Genomic DNA, 16388 nt, shown 5'->3' with positions numbered 1-16388 from the left:
AGAAAGTGATTTTTTTTTCTTTCTGAGGTACATAGTTTTACTATCTTCACAGTTCAGAGACTTTTTAATTTTCTTTTTAATTTTCTTTTTACTTATATGTTTGTTTTATTACTCAGTAAGAATTTGTAGCCACAAACTCATGTGAACTGACACAAATCATGCTGTCCAACGTATTTTTTAATGGTTTAGTAACATGTGATGAATAAAATGGTTTTATAAGATGAACCTGATACATACAGTATATCATGTATAGCAAATTTTAAGACCTTCATGTTTGTTAATGGCTTTTGATTCCATCTTCCCTACATTTGACTTCCTTTGCCTCATTTTTCTTATTTCTAAATTTGTTTTAGCTATGTTTGGTATATGAACATGCTGCCATCAAAATCTAGGTTAGAATGAATAGTAGGAGTATTGACTCATCAGTTGATTTCCAAAGAATTTTTATACTCCCCTCAGTCCCACTTAAAGGTCATATTTATTGTTCATGACCAAAGCATGATCTTCAGTACTTGGTGTGTATGCCTGTGTATATGTGTATATACATACACATACTTATACAAACACATACATCACAATATTTAAGAATTTTTGTTAATATCTTGTGTTAAATGTCCTTTCTGCTTAGAAAAGGCTATAAAATAATTTCAAAACTATTCAAAAATTTCTTGTCAACTTCATCTTACTCTTTGCTTTTATTATTATTATAGGCAAATGGGTTTTTTCATCAGCAGTTGTGAAGTCATACTCTTGAAAGGATAATTTTGCATTTATTTGTTTATATCTTTAATAGAGAAGATCATCCTCACTATAATTTCTCCAAAAGCTGATGAAGTATGATATTTTAAAATCCCTAGTTATTTTAGTGTAGGAGGGAGAAGATAGATTGTTTTACTTATATCTGATTTCTGTTCTTAAGACCAAGTAAGAATTTTGGTGAATTTGACTATGATATGCCTTGGTGATGGTTGGTTTTTGTTGAATCTACTGGGGAGTTCTCTGTGCTTCTTGGATTTTAATGTCTGTGTCCTTCCCCACATTAGGAAAGTTTTCTGCTATAATTTCCTCACATAAAGCTTCTGCCCCTTTTTCTCTCTCTTCATCTTCTGGGCCTCCTATGATTCAGATGTTATTCCTTTCTAATAAATCATGGAGTTCTCTAAGTCTTGTATCATGATCTTTTGCCTTTGATTCCCTTTTTTTCTGCTTCATTATTCTCCATAATTTTGTCTTCTATATAGCTGATTTTCTGCTCTGCTTTGTCCATCCTTGCCATAGTGGCATCTATTTAGGATTGCATCTCAATGAATTTTAGATTCTGAAATATTCCTATCCATCTAAAGATAATATAAAGATTGATCACTTTTTTAATCTTAATGAATTAAAAAAAATTTTTTTCAATGTTTATTTATTTTTGAGAGACAGAGACAGAGTGTGAGTAGGGAAGGGGCAGAGAGAGAGGGAGACACAATTCAAAGCAGGCTCCAGGCTCTGAGCTGTCAGCACAGAGCCTGATGCAGGGTTCGAACCCACGAACCATGAGATCATGACCTGGGCCGAAGTCGGACGCCCAAACAACTGAGCCACCCAGGCCCCCCAATCTTAATAAAGGCTTACTTTATATAATGGATTAAAATATGTTCTAGTTATGTACTAAATTTATAAAAATGTAGTTCTTTAAAAACAGTAATAAAAATTTTTATTCTAACTAAAGCATCAACAAAAAATTTTAATTTCCATAAATAGGTATATATTTGCAAATGATGACTCTCTAAAGAAATATCCAAGTATTTATATATATATTTTTTCCTACAGATTGACCCAACATTAGCAAAGCATCGAGAACAGTTGGTCATTGAAGTTGGACGAAAACTAGACAAAGCTCGGATGATTCGTTTTGAAGAGCGAACTGGATATTTTTCCTCAACTGATTTGGGTAGAACTGCTAGCCACTACTATATTAAGTACAACACCATTGAGGTATTATACTCAGTGGAACAAATACAATCATATGTTTGTTCTTAGATGTATATACGTTTCTGGACTTCAAAATATAGCATTAATGTAAAGTAACTAAAGCAACTAATAGAACAAAATGCACTTAACTTATATGAATTCAATAACATAATACAGTAAACACAAGAGAAAATAAGACTTTAAAAAATAAGGACCCTCTTGCCATCTGTTCAGTGAGTATATCCTAAGTAGTAGACACACCCAAAAACATTGAGCATTTGGGGAAAACCAGTTGAATGAATGCCTGAATGAAATTAGGGAGGAGGTGATGGCTTCATGGTATCAATGAACAAAAAGTTGAAAAATTACTTGCAGGTTATTGAGAAACATTGGCTAAAGAAGAGTTAGAAAAACTAATGCAATTATCAGTTCAGCCAAGCTATACCATTTGGGCAATTTAAGAGGTTTCATGGATAGTTTGCTTGTTGCCTTTTAACATGATTTTGTGTAAGATAGGATGCCACTATAATATTTACATTTTAAGGAATATATGCATGTTTTTATGTGTGTTTGTAGGCATGTATATGCACCTACATATGTTAATACATGGAAAAATGTAACCAGAGATTATCTGTGAGGAAAGTCTTAATTTCAAAGACCAAGATGGGTTAAAGCACATTTTTACTCTCCTTTTTATAGAAAGAGTTTGAATTATTTTTTTATATTCTTTTTTTTGTACCTAATTTTATTTTTTATTTTATTTATTTTATTTTTTTTTTTAATGTTTACTTTTGAGAGAGACAGAGAGAGACATACACAGAGTGAGAGTGGGGGAGGGTCAGAGAGAGAGGGAAACCCAGAATCTGAAGCAGGTTCTAGGCTCTGAACTGTCAGCACAGAGCCTGATGTGGGCCTTGAACTCACAAACCATGAGATCATGACCTGAGCCAAAGTCAGACGCTTAGCCGCCTGAGCTACTCAGGTGCCCTTAATTTTATTTTTTTAATGGAAAAGTAATATAAATCACAAAAGTGAAATTTCCTCAGAAATATGAAAACCTAGGCCTGTATGAAATCTAAATTTTGTACTCATTTAACGTGCTTAGGCATATAACAGTTTTCAGAAAACACCTTTGTGTGCATACTAGCTTTTCTTCATCTTTCCCCGATTAAATCTTGAATTTGTAGTGCACTTTAGGTTTCTTCTTTCAACATGTATCATCTCACAACTGTGATCTGATCTTCCTTAACCCAGAACATTTTCCCTAGCTCTCTGCTGCTTCCATCACGGGCTCACGTGCACTCATTTTGTCCGCTAAGTAACGTTTCTCATTTTCCCACTTGGTAGTATGTTGCTGTCCAACTACATCTTGTGCCTGTAGCTCTTTCAAGAACTGCAGCCATTCTTCGGCTTTATCTATATTCTGTATGGTCTTATTAACTGATTTTTTTTCTTCTCAGTCTTCTGAAGTTCTACATTCCCTCACTAGTAATATTACAATACCTTCGCCAGAATTTTCAGGTTACATAATTTTAGTTATGCCTCTTTGAATTTTATGTGATGTAGGATCAGCTTAAAGTTGGTGAATAGTGCAGATTTCCATATGCCAATGCTGAAAATGAGCCAAGACTGGACTGTTATGCTGAACGTTTCTTTAGATATCTAATGTAGGTTTTAATAACTGACTTGATTGATCTTTTTGCTTCTAAAAGTCTTCTCCAGCTAATTATGTTTTAGGAAACTTTTTAGTCTCTGATAAATTTGATGTTTAAAACAATGCTCAGGAATAGTATGCCACAGACATAATAACTCTGAATTGTTTAGGACTCAAATATTCTCTAAGAATGTTTTGATGTATAGTCACTTTTTAATTGAAAATATTTCACTGGATATTCTATTTTAATCAAATATAACACTTACCTTGGTAGACCTTCAATGAACTCTTTGATGCTCACAAAACAGAAAGTGATATTTTTGCTATAGTCTCCAAAGCTGAAGAATTTGATCAAATCAAGGTAAGATTACTTGAAGCTTAAATCAATGCATATAGCATATATACATTCATCTATTTATAAAAGCTTATAGTTAATTGTTATTCCTGATACAGTATAAGCTGTATGGCACTTCGCACTTGGAGTACCAGCAGTATTCTTCCATTTATCAACAATGTCCACTATCCTAGATTATGATATTATGTCATCTCTGACATTATTCTTTGCTCTCTACTGCAAATCAAATATAATTTAAGTAGGTTTTGCAGTAATGAAACTAGCAGAGAATATAGTTTGTAGATTTTGGTTTATTTGCAATATAAGGTTCACTGAAGAAAATATAAAGGACATGCATGATTCAAACTTAGATATAAGTATTTCTGTACCTGTATTATAATTTAATCTTATTAACAGTGGAAACTTTAATACTGTGAATCATAGTACTTCACAGCTTTAAGCTATGAATGTGTTATACCATATAAAAATATATGACTGTAATGAATGCATTTGAAGATAATTCAAGTTTGCCCTAATCCATTTGGGCAGAGGTTTTACTCTGGTCAAATAAAATATGAAATCTCATCAACTGAAGGATGGTGAGGTCAGAAGATTTAATTTTTGTGGCATATCAAATTTTTATATGTCAATGGCAACTTTAATATTGGTGATGAATAATAAAATGTAATTGTATCAGACTCAAGATAGTTTCTTACTGTATTTTATTAGCTACCTATGAAAAAATTACTATATATTAGTATACAAAAGAAAAATGTTGCATTACATCAAATGGAAACTTTAAAAAAATATGTAATGTGGTTTAGTTTCAATATGAAAAATTTCAATAAATCATCCCAAATAATCTTACAGAAACATTGATTCTTCCAGGTCAGAGAAGAGGAAATAGAAGAGCTAGATGCCTTATTAAACAATTTCTGTGAACTCTCGGCTCCTGGAGGTGTAGAGAACAGTTATGGGAAAATAAACATCCTACTTCAAACTTATATCAGCCGAGGAGAGATGGACAGTTTCTCCCTTATATCAGATTCTGCGTATGTTGCACAGGTAAGAATATTACTCCCTTCCTGTTTGCCCTTTCTTGGTTACTTCTAGAGACTCAAGAAATTAATTCATGCTATACTCTGAATGTATTGCATTGTGACATGCTAGCAATTACCATTTTATTGCAGAACTAGTTCTATTTAATTTGCACATCTTTTATGCCACCTATGCTATTAGATCAGAAATGGAAGTGGGATTTGGTGGTTGGTTTGGCTCTTTTGATGTTGCTACTGTTTTCATTGTACAGTTTAAAAATATCAGCATTTGTGTTTTTCTGCTTTACATGATACATTTCTTTTACTTACAAAGGCAATAATACATGAATATTTCAAGCAAAGTAAAAGATTGTGGAACCTTTGTAGCTTACCCCCAATGTTAGAAATATAAACATTTTTTTACCATTAAATAAGGCTTAATAACTACTTCATACCACATGTTCACTATGATAAGTCTCTGATATAAAAAAAAATAATCTTTTTTCCCTTTTGGTGATACTTAAAAATAGAGAACTGAAAGAAAATTATTCCCTAAATGACAGCTCATTAAATATATATTTTTTAAAATACTGTAGTGTAAAATGTTGTAGTATTTATATTCAAGACTTCACGTGAAGTAAAATAGGTTATTTTTTGCAGTATTTACCTTTCAAATGAGTTTTCTCTTCTAGACCTTTATTTAAAAAAATACTCTTAATCAAAAATACCTTTTTCTTTTAATTTTTTAAAGCTGTTTATTTATTTTTGAGAGAGAGATTGGGAGAGAGAGAGAGTGTACACAGGGGAGGGCCAGAGAGAGAGGGAGACAGAGAATCCCAAGCAGGCTCGGGGCGGGGCTCGAACTCACTAACTGTGAGATCATGTCCTGAGCCAAAACCAAGAGTCAGACGCTTAACTGAGCCACCCAGGCACCCCAAGAATACCTTTTTCGAAAGAGAAACAAACCAAGAAACAGACTCTTAATTATAGAGAACAAATGGATGGTTATCAGAGGAGAGGTGGGTGGGGGGTTGAGTGAAATAAGGGTGCGAATTCAGGAGTACACTTCTCATGATGAACACCAGTATGAGGTATGGAATTGTTGAATCACTATGTTGTACACCTGAAACTAATATAACACTGTATACTAACTATACTGTAATTAAAATAAAATTTTAAAAAAATTCCTTTTTCATCATTTTTTATTGAGTAATGCCTCCTCTAAGTTAAGGAAAAATAAAAGCTTAATCTTATTATAAATATAGAAATGATTCTGCTATGTATCTTAGGTTGGTAGTTTTGTTCAAAAACTTTATATAGAAAAAGTATGTTTGTGTTAAATAAATTAGTATTAACAGCCATAAATACTCAGGGGTGCTTTAAGATAAATATAAACATGAAATATTTGCAAACATGAACCAAGACATATTGGCAAGCAATTTGAATGAATTCAGTAATTTAATCAAAGTAGCCAAGGAACCAGGTGATTTCATATACTCTGTAAAGCAAATGTGGATGTGGTGAAAACTTCCTTTTCTTTTTGCATTTTGGAAGACATGTGTTTCCTGCCATAAAAATTTATATGTAGTCTCAAAACTCTGTGACTTCTATAGGAACCATTGTTTCTAACTTCTTGTATCTGTTTTTCTGAAAAATAATATTATATTGTCATTTTATGTTTTCTAATGATTTTATATTGAAACAGTTAATGACTTCTCTAAAAGTTAAAGCTTTTCTGGGTTCCAGATGAATAATCTGGCCCATTTATGCTTGATTCAAGATTATGAAGACTGACAGATGGATTGCTTTATAATGTAAAACTTACAGTTTCTTCATGATTGGTGCTCAGAAAGTCAGTCTCAGAAAATTAAGGTTATATCTCAAAGCATCCTAGTTTTTCTTAAATGGCTATTGTGGGTTTATTATTCTTGAATGCGTGGGATAAATTACTTTTGAGTTTATGTTTTAAGTTTAAGCCATCAACAGTTCCACAAACACCCTCTCAGCTCTGTAAAGTAGTAATCATCCCTTCTGTATTTCTAAAACTTGATTATCTCAGGCCCGAGATAAATCCTTAGCTCAAATATTCTACGATTTTATAAAGAATCCTATATTTAGCTTCTCTAAACTGCACGTTTTAGAGACTTTAATCATTATGCTCACTCAATTTATATCATTCCAGATTAAAATGCCTGCTTATATCTCACATGGGATTCCTCCTTCCATTTCTTTTAGCTTTTAGGGAACAACTGTAGGTTGTGACATAGAAAAATAACATACTTTCAAATACAGTTGGGAAAATTAGCCTGGCATGTTCTTACAAGAGCAACTAGGAATGATGCAAGAAGAAAATCTCTTTGGTAGATATAATAATCAAAATGTTCATTTCATTTATCATTCTCTTGGCCTAATAAAACCCATCCTGTAATTTTTAATAGGTATCCAAACTGTCCTTATACTTCTAAGTACCATTTTTGTTCTTAAATTTCTAATACTGATAAAAAGTTGAATTTGTTAAGAGACAAATACATATTTTATATAAAATGTAATATCAAATCCCTTAACTCTTATGATCGTTTTTACCTCATAACTTCGACCTTGTCAAAATCATAAAAAGAGAAGAAAAAGAGTGAAGATTTTAGATAGAGAAATCGAAGTTTTTAAAGTCTTCATTTTCAGATGTAGATGTCATTAAATTCTATGAGGTATCTCCAAGTTCATGACTTTAAAAACAATCTTCAGTAAAAATATGCAAAGTTAATGATAGAGGGAAGAGGGCAAAACAAATAGAAACTAACTGTGGAGATGCTTAATAGGCTTCAAACATTGTAGCTTTCTATATGTCTATTAATGAAATTATCCTGACCATCGAATTTAGAATTTTGGAGTTAAATTGGAGTTGTTTAGACCAGACTTTGAATAGATACTGTGACACAAACTATCTGTGTGATCTTGGTCAAATTATTGACCATACCAAGCTCTAGTATCTTCATCTGTAAAATCATAGTATCAAGATCAATCAAATGCAGTTGTTATAAAGATTAAATGAGGTAATAGACAGATTAAATTAGATACATAATGCTGTTAATATGTTGCTTGGTTTTTAGAGAGCCACTAATACAGATAGCTACACTCATCAGTACTTCCTTTATCACTCTTCTCTTACTAATTTTTCCATCTGACTGGATCCCAAAGTCCTCCTTATTTTCATAAGTAGACTTATAATCATTCCACTATATACCCAAGAATATCCTTGACTGTCTCTTATAAATTCTAAATGGCCTCAACAGCATACTAAGTACTTTATATACATTTTGTCTCCTTCATTCCTAGTTAGGGGGTGTAGGTTGGAGCTTCCTGAAAACTTGGAAATGAGGCTGCCATCTGAGAATTAAACAAGATAACGTCCACATATGAAGGATGTAATTATTCTTATGTAGAAATAAGATAAATAGGGTTATATGAGAATAGATGTTGCCTACAATTAAAGGGTGCAACTTGGCATACTTCTTTTAAAACTGGGTGTGAATGACAAATTTGACAAATTTACAAGTACACTGTACCTAACTACTGACCCTCTTTTTATTCTTCAGAATGCAGCTAGAATTGTTCGTGCTCTTTTTGAAATTGCTCTGAGGAAACGTTGGCCTGCCATGACCTACAGGCTCCTGAATCTTAGTAAAGTCATTGACAAGAGGCTTTGGGGTTGGGCTAGCCCTTTGAGACAGTTTTCAGTGTTACCACCACACATTCTAACAAGATTAGAAGAAAAAAACCTTACTGTGGATAAGCTGAAAGACATGAGGAAAGATGAAATAGGTAAGAAGGAAGCAAAAGTGTTTTAATGTATTATTCTGTACAAATAAAAGTTTATTAGATATAAAAGAGAACTATTGTGCATTTTCACATTACTCAAGATAAATTTTTACCATTTTAAATCATGTTGGTATCAATATGTAAATAACATTTGTTCTTCTGTGTTTATATGATGTTGAAAAATTATTTCTCCATACATTTTCATGTACCTGAACATTTTATTGGACAAATGTATAATGTATTGACTAGTTAATATTTCACATTCAGAACAGAATAGACATTACACATGAAGGGAGTCAGGCTGAGGAGGAATAAGGGGGGAGGGATAAGGTCCAAAGATGTAAAGAGAGGTTGAGGTAGTTATTTCACTTGTATAGTGAGAACACTTTCAAGATAGAATGGTAGAAGGGAAGTATCAATGAAATAGAGAGAACTTGAGAATATTAACGAAGGAAGTTGAGAGCACTCACACTGGAGTAACATGTAAATGTTGTATCAAAATAAGGAAAATCACTTTAGTTCAGATTCTGGTGAACATAGAACATTTTGATCTGTTCATAATCTTGCTTTAAGAAATTATATTACGAAGAACCTAGGTAGACAAGAAATGTTGATACTATTAAATATAATCTGTTTCCACTTAATTGCTTGAACTGAAGTAGGAAAATGTCTATAGTTAGTCACATCTGTTTGTGACCCCCCCCCCACCCTGGCATTCCCAGACATAACTATTTCAGAATCTAATCATTCATGAAAATATGTATAACTTGTTAATTGTGTGCTATGTGACCATATTTTATATTTTAGCATTTTTCTGGAAATGAGTTTGGATGGGTGATTTGTGTTTTATTACCAAAACATTTCCTATCATGGTTATAATGTTGAGAAATAGACTTTGTGTAAATTAATGGCTGTTTTCACAAAATACTGAATATTTTTATACTATGTCATGAGCTAACTAGGAGAAGTGGAACTGTTTATAGTAGTTTAAACACTGTCAAGTTTCAGTAATTTTAAGAACCCTATTAATAGCTGAAGAAACCTTGATACTGGTTTTCAGAGCTATGAATTGCTAATTCAAGTTAACTATTACAAAATATTCAAACATGCCAGGTCAAGAATGTCAGCTATTCTACATAGCAAATCATAAAACAAGCAATAAAACCACCTTCTCTGAAATCCCATTTACAAGTCAGATTATATTGCTTTTTTTCTGTCTGAACACATTTCTTCTATGTGATGTTTTCCTTACAGGTCACATGCTGCATCATGTGAATATTGGGCTCAAGGTCAAACAATGTGTTCATCAGATTCCTTCTGTTACAATGGAAGCATCCATTCAGCCCATCACACGGACTGTCCTCCGAGTGACGCTCAGCATCTGTCCTGATTTTACTTGGAATGATCAGGTAAAAGTGGAAAATATCTATATCCATGATAAACAAAATGTCTATACTGCAGGTTCAATTACACCTCCTTACATATGTCCTTAAGGCATGTAGAAAATCTCTAAAAAGAAGATACACTGAAGATTTATTTTAAACAGTACAGTAATATTTACTATCATCCTCAAGAAAAACATGGTATAATACATTAATATGTCAACCAATGAGACCTTTCCAGAACTCTTAGGTGACCTGAATATTTAGCATTGAACAACAGTTTAGTGATCACTTTCATAGTGACTTTGCTTATTAACTCTGTCTTCTTTAATTTTCTCTCTGGTATCTTCATTTTTGCCAGTCCTACTTACTCTGTCATTTTAGTCTATTAAAAAAGTCAAGATTCTTCGTGCTAAACAAGCCCTTTAATCCTGATATTTCTCCAACTATCATTCTCTAATTTTCTTTACCATTAGACTTGTAGAAAGAGTAGTCTGTATTTTCTTCCTGGTCACCAGTTTCTCTCCTGCTGAGACTACTTTCTCAGTGATTACTAAAAACTGACTGGTTGCCATAATAAATGACTTTTTCTCAGATCTTTTTTACTTCTCTGAACATTCAGCACTATACTTCGTCCTTCTTGAGAATGCCCTTCCTTGGCACCCATAACATGCCTGTTTCTGTTTGTATACCTTCGATTCTTCTTTCTAAATCTTAGGTGTTACTGTTTGTGTGTGTGTGTGTGTGTGTGTGTGTGTGTGTTTAGGAAGATCTACTCTTGATCCTCTTCTTATTCTGTCAAAATTTTTAAAGGTCTGTCTTTTCAGTAGTTACTGTACAAAGAGTACAGTAGAGATTGTAGATACAAAAGAAAGTAAGTCTCAATCCTTTCTTTCAAGAAGCCAGTGGAGGAAGGCAAGGAAATCAGTAATTGTAGTGGCAATTCCTACTTTACATGGTTATTGTAAGGTTCTAATTCAGTTTCAGTAAATATCTTCTACATTACCTGACATTATTTGTACATCTTTAATATGAATTAATTTTGTCAGTGTGCTCAAAAATTACCCAACCGTAGTCCTAATGCAAATCTACCACTGGTCGTAAACTGTCCTAACCAGTAATTTCTTCAGTTTCCTTGTCTGTAAACATAAGTAATAATAATAATAATAATTAGTTTTTCATAGAATTTCTGTGAGAGCTACATGATAGAAAATTATATTTAATATTTGTATAAACAAAGTTTCACATAAAATATAAATTAGCCATATACTCATATTTCATTTTGTATTTAATAGAGTATTTTTAAAATGCATAAAAGCTTTATTTTTTTTCACACTGTTTACTTCTATCAGTATCCATAGAAAATCTTTTACAGTTTGGTTTAATTCATTAGTATGATAGTGTACTTAATTGTTTTTATTGTAAACTCTATCAGTTAGAAGGCTGTTGACTACAAGAATAGAAAACCTAACTGTCTCAAACTGACTTATGCAGGAAAATATATTGTCTTCCACAATAAAAGTTCCAAAGGTAGAACAGGCTTCAAAGGTGATTGAGTCTTTTATTTAATGCTATAATTTAGGGCCCATCATATTGCTGTCCTGACACTCTTGGCTACTTTGCAAATATTTTCATGCTTCCTTGTTCATGCTTAACAGAGAAAGGTAAACACACCCCTACTTCATTAACCCAGAGCATGGACTAGAAGACTTTTTCTTCAGTCTAACTGGGCTGGTATTGGGCATGTGCCTATCCCTTACCACAAGCTGTTTGTTGTAAGGAGGATGCTGTAAGCTGATTGGCTTGTACTAAACAAAATCATCCTGAGAGATGTGGTCACCTTCTCCTGAGTCACATTAGAGAAAGATGAACACTGAACAAGATTGAGCTTTGTTAGGGGGAAAAAAAAAAAAGAGGGAGAGGAATGAATACACGAAATATAGTATATCTAGCTATCCAATGGAATATTATTTGTCAATTAAAAAGAATGAAGACTGATGCATGATACAACATGAATGAACCTTGAAAACATGGTAAATGAAAGAAGTGAATCACAGAAGCCCACATATGATTCTATTTATATGAAATGTCCAATATAGGCAAATCTTTATAGAGAGAAAGCAGATTGGGGTTGTCAAGGTTGGAGACCAATAGGGGAAGATACGTAGTGACTGCAAATGGGTTTAAGGTACCTTTTTGGGGGTAGTTCTAAAATTAGATTATGGAAGACTTTGTACAACTTTGTGAATATATTAAAACCATTGAACTATATACTTTAAATGAGTAAACTTTGTTATGTAAATTATAAATCAATAAAGCTGTTAGAGAAGAATGGCTGCTGGGTGTGCAGACAACAATATCCCTTACTTGAGTTAAAATATACATAGTATTAGCATCTTATTTTTTTTTCTAGGTCCATGGGACAGTAGGAGAACCTTGGTGGATTTGGGTAGAAGATCCTACAAATGACCATATTTATCATTCAGAGTATTTTATAGTTCTAAAAAAACAGGTAAACATGGGTGTGTTGCTCTATTATTATGTTGCTATTATAGAAAGAAGAAAATATGAACTAAATAATTTCTGTTTTTACCTATTTCTCTACAATTTCATAATGCTATTAAAGCTTTATTTATTATTTTTTGTTTCTATTTGGTTTTAAAGAAAACAGGAATTGCATGTTATTGTATTCATATATTCAATGTGATCTTAGTTTGAGAAAATGAATTGTAATTTTTATCATGGTTTAAGGCATGACTTCCAGAGGAGTGAAATATGTCAAATGGATGGGATAAGTAATGTAATAGATAAATAAAATTAAATAAATAAAAATTACTAACTTTAGGTTATTTATTAAATAAAAACTAGTAACTTTAGGTGTTACAAAAACAAAATACTAAAGAGTATTGGCTCACAGAGTAAAAAGGGCATTTTATTTTATTTTTTTTTTCAGTATATGAAGTTTATTGTCAAATTGATTTCCATACAACACCCAGTGCTCATCCCAAAAGGTGCCCTCCTCAATACCCATCACCCACCCTCCCCTCCCTCCCAGCTCCCATCAACCCTCAGTTTGTTCTCAGTTTTTAACCGTCTCTTATGCTTTGGCTCTCTCCCCCATGGGTTTCTGTTAAGTTTCTCAGGATCCACATAAGAGTGAAACCATATGGTATCTGTCTTTCTCTGTATGGCTTATTTCACTTAGCATAACACTCTCCAGTTCCATCCATGTTGCTACAAAGGGCCATATTTCATTCTTTCTCATTGCCACATAGTATTCCATTGTGTATATAAACCACAATTTCTTTATCCGTTCATCAGTTGATGGACATTTAGGTTCTTTCCATAATTTGGCTATTGTTGAAAGTGCTGCTATAAACATTGGGGTACAAGTGCCCCTATGCATCAGTACTCCTGTATCCCTTGGGTAAATTCCTAGCAGTGCTATTGCTGGGTCATAGGGTAGGTCTATTTTTAATTTTTCGAGGAACCTCCACACTGTTTTCCAGAGTGGCTACACCAATTTGCATTCCCACCAACAGTGCAAGAGGGTTCCCGTTTCTCCACATCCTCTCCAGCATCTATAGTCTCCTGATTTGTTCATTTTGGCCACTCTGACTGGCGTGAGGTGATATCTGAGTGTGGTTTTGATTTGTATTTCCCTGATGAGGAGAGATGTTGAGCATTTCTTCATGTGCCTGTTGGCCATCTGGATGTCTTCTTTAGAGAAGTGTCTATAAAAAGGGCATTTTTTAAAAATTTTCCATAAATAACAGCAGAAAGACTCAATTTGATGCTGGCATATCTTTAACTGTGATGCTTCATCCATGATTTCTCTTTTTATTGAAGAGAAAGCAAGCTTCAGGCTGGGAACCTTGGGTAGACAGCAGTAGAACTTCACAGCAATGTTTTGTGTTCATGATTACCTTCTATTTATGCTAGTTTCTCTTATTTCACTTAATGTAGTAATAGAATTTAAAGAAAAATATTAAGTAAATAATTTGGTAAAAATTATGAAGTTGAGTAATTTAATGCATGAAGTTTGGGAAATTCTGATAATGAGTCAAACTGGTAACTTGTTAATACGTGATGATATGCATATATAAATAATATAAATTGAGTATAAATTTTACTTTCAACAGTATCAGGTATCCTCAGAAGGAAACCACCTACACATTTCTAAAGTGCCTGAAAATCTCGACTATTTAGGAATCTAAGATATATTCTTTATCTTCAGTACCTCTTGCTGTAGATATCATTCATTGTCTTAACCATAGACTAAGAAGGCCTTTATCATTAGCATATTCATATTCATCTGAGACTTTATTTCACATTAGGTCATTAGTAAAGAAGCTCAACTACTGGTGTTTACAATCCCTATTTTTGAGCCTTTGCCTTCCCAATACTACATCCGAGCAGTGTCTGATAGATGGTTAGGAGCTGAGGCTGTATGCATTATCAACTTTCAACATCTGATTCTACCAGAGAGACATCCTCCTCATACAGGTAACATTGAATAGTAAATTGAATCATTGATTTTGCAGAAGTGTTGTGTTAATTAAAGTTGCAATTGTCTATACTTAAAAGTTGTCTGAATCTGAATCAGAATCCAACTTATTTGTCAACATAGTTTGAAAAGAGACTTTCTAAAATAGATCGCTATATATACATTTGGTAGAGTTTCATGGTGGGCCTTAATTTTGTTTTAGTTCCAAAACATTAAAGTAAGTCTAATTCAATCTCATAGTTCTAATAAGCATGAGACTCACTATTTCTGTATTATTTTGCCTTTATCCCTATTTTTACATATAATCATTACAATTTCTCCGTATTTTCTTCCTTTTCCATTGCAAGTGTTAATCTGTGTTCTCTGTGAAACTTTTGAGGTATACTTTTTCTTTGCGTTTATTACTGTTTACTTAAACGTATTTCTAGTATGTTAAATGAATTAATTAAAGTGAATTATAGGTTCTTTTCCCTCCATACAGTGTGCTTCTACACCAAAAAAAAAAAACAAATGCTAATATTAAGGAATTAGATAATGCTATCACTACAGAATAGATTCACTATACCTCAAGTCACTTTGCATCCAACAAACAAGTACCATTTTTATTAGTTCTGTTCCTCCACAGTAATATGATAAAAGGGTATATACTAATCTGCAATATCATGTAACAGTTTTTCATTGTCAACTAACAAAAATCCATTTTAGATTTTTGCAACATGAGCAAGTATGTTTATATTGTGACTTATTAAAGAAGCAAAATTTCATGAATGTTTATATTGATACTTTCCAGTGGCCTATATTCTATTTCAAAAATATCTTTAGGGGCACCAGGGTGGCTCAGTCAGTTAAGCTTCTGACTCTTGATCTCAGCTCAGGTCTTTATCTCAGGGTCATGAGTTCAAGCCCATGTTGGGCTCTGCATGAAGCCTACTTAAAAAAAAATCTTTAGATTGAGCTATTAATTTATTGTATTAAGTTTATTTCTTACTGAGAATTCATAATTGATAATTATTGATTTCAGGAGGCCTTTAATTTATAGAAAATTTAAGGTCAATTTTATTTTCATATAATTCCTCTGAAGACAAACTCTTTGTTTTTTCAAAATAAAAATGTTAGTAAGAACATTTTTATTAGTTCTTACTAACATATTTTTAACAATCCTTTGGGAAACGAAAGAAGGCATTAATGTGACTTTCATCTTTGCCATTTTTGTCAAATGGGTACCTTGTTCATTATCTTAACATATCTTAAAGGGAAATACTTTAGACTACAGCTTAAAACCACTTGGATATGTTGATAAAACTAAAAAAGTTCGTCAACAGAGAAATAATGAGATTGTAGTATCTACTGATATACTCACTGAAGAGGACCCTTCTGCTTTTCTTCCATCAAATATGCCTATATATGATATCTAGAATCTCAGAATACATAACGATGTTTAGTGCTTTAGTTTAAAAATACATGCTACCATCATCACTAGTAGATCTCTGACTTCAGTACTTGATTTTAACGTGCATTAACATTATATTTTAATGCTCATTTTATCACCTCTCTGTTGAGTGGCCAAGCACATATCATCCTATTTATATAATTAGTTGACTTCTGACTACATTTTAAAAAGCAGTAAATGTACCACCGTGACATCTCAGTTGATACTATAAATGCATGATGTAACCTCAGTGATTCCCAGTTCTATTTGGCT

The 16388-nt window shown here is 32.7% G+C and overlaps 1 protein-coding gene across 2 annotated transcripts in view; it reads left to right on the top strand.

Annotated features, from left to right (window-relative positions):
* The window catches only part of ASCC3 (activating signal cointegrator 1 complex subunit 3), a 358207-nt gene that overhangs the window by 221675 nt on the left and 120144 nt on the right, over positions 1-16388 (top strand). For both annotated transcript variants that reach the window (XM_049654058.1, XM_049654059.1), the window contains 7 exons: positions 1816-1980; positions 3885-3971; positions 4833-5009; positions 8575-8800; positions 10052-10206; positions 12593-12691; positions 14517-14685. In XM_049654058.1, coding sequence (XP_049510015.1) covers positions 1816-1980; positions 3885-3971; positions 4833-5009; positions 8575-8800; positions 10052-10206; positions 12593-12691; positions 14517-14685 — 1078 coding nt within the window. The remainder of the gene's footprint in view (positions 1-1815; positions 1981-3884; positions 3972-4832; positions 5010-8574; positions 8801-10051; positions 10207-12592; positions 12692-14516; positions 14686-16388) is intronic.

Source organism: Panthera uncia (assembly GCF_023721935.1).
Source record: "Panthera uncia isolate 11264 chromosome B2 unlocalized genomic scaffold, Puncia_PCG_1.0 HiC_scaffold_24, whole genome shotgun sequence".
Lineage (NCBI taxonomy): Eukaryota > Metazoa > Chordata > Mammalia > Carnivora > Felidae > Panthera > Panthera uncia.
This window is presented reverse-complemented; position numbering and strand designations above follow the sequence as displayed.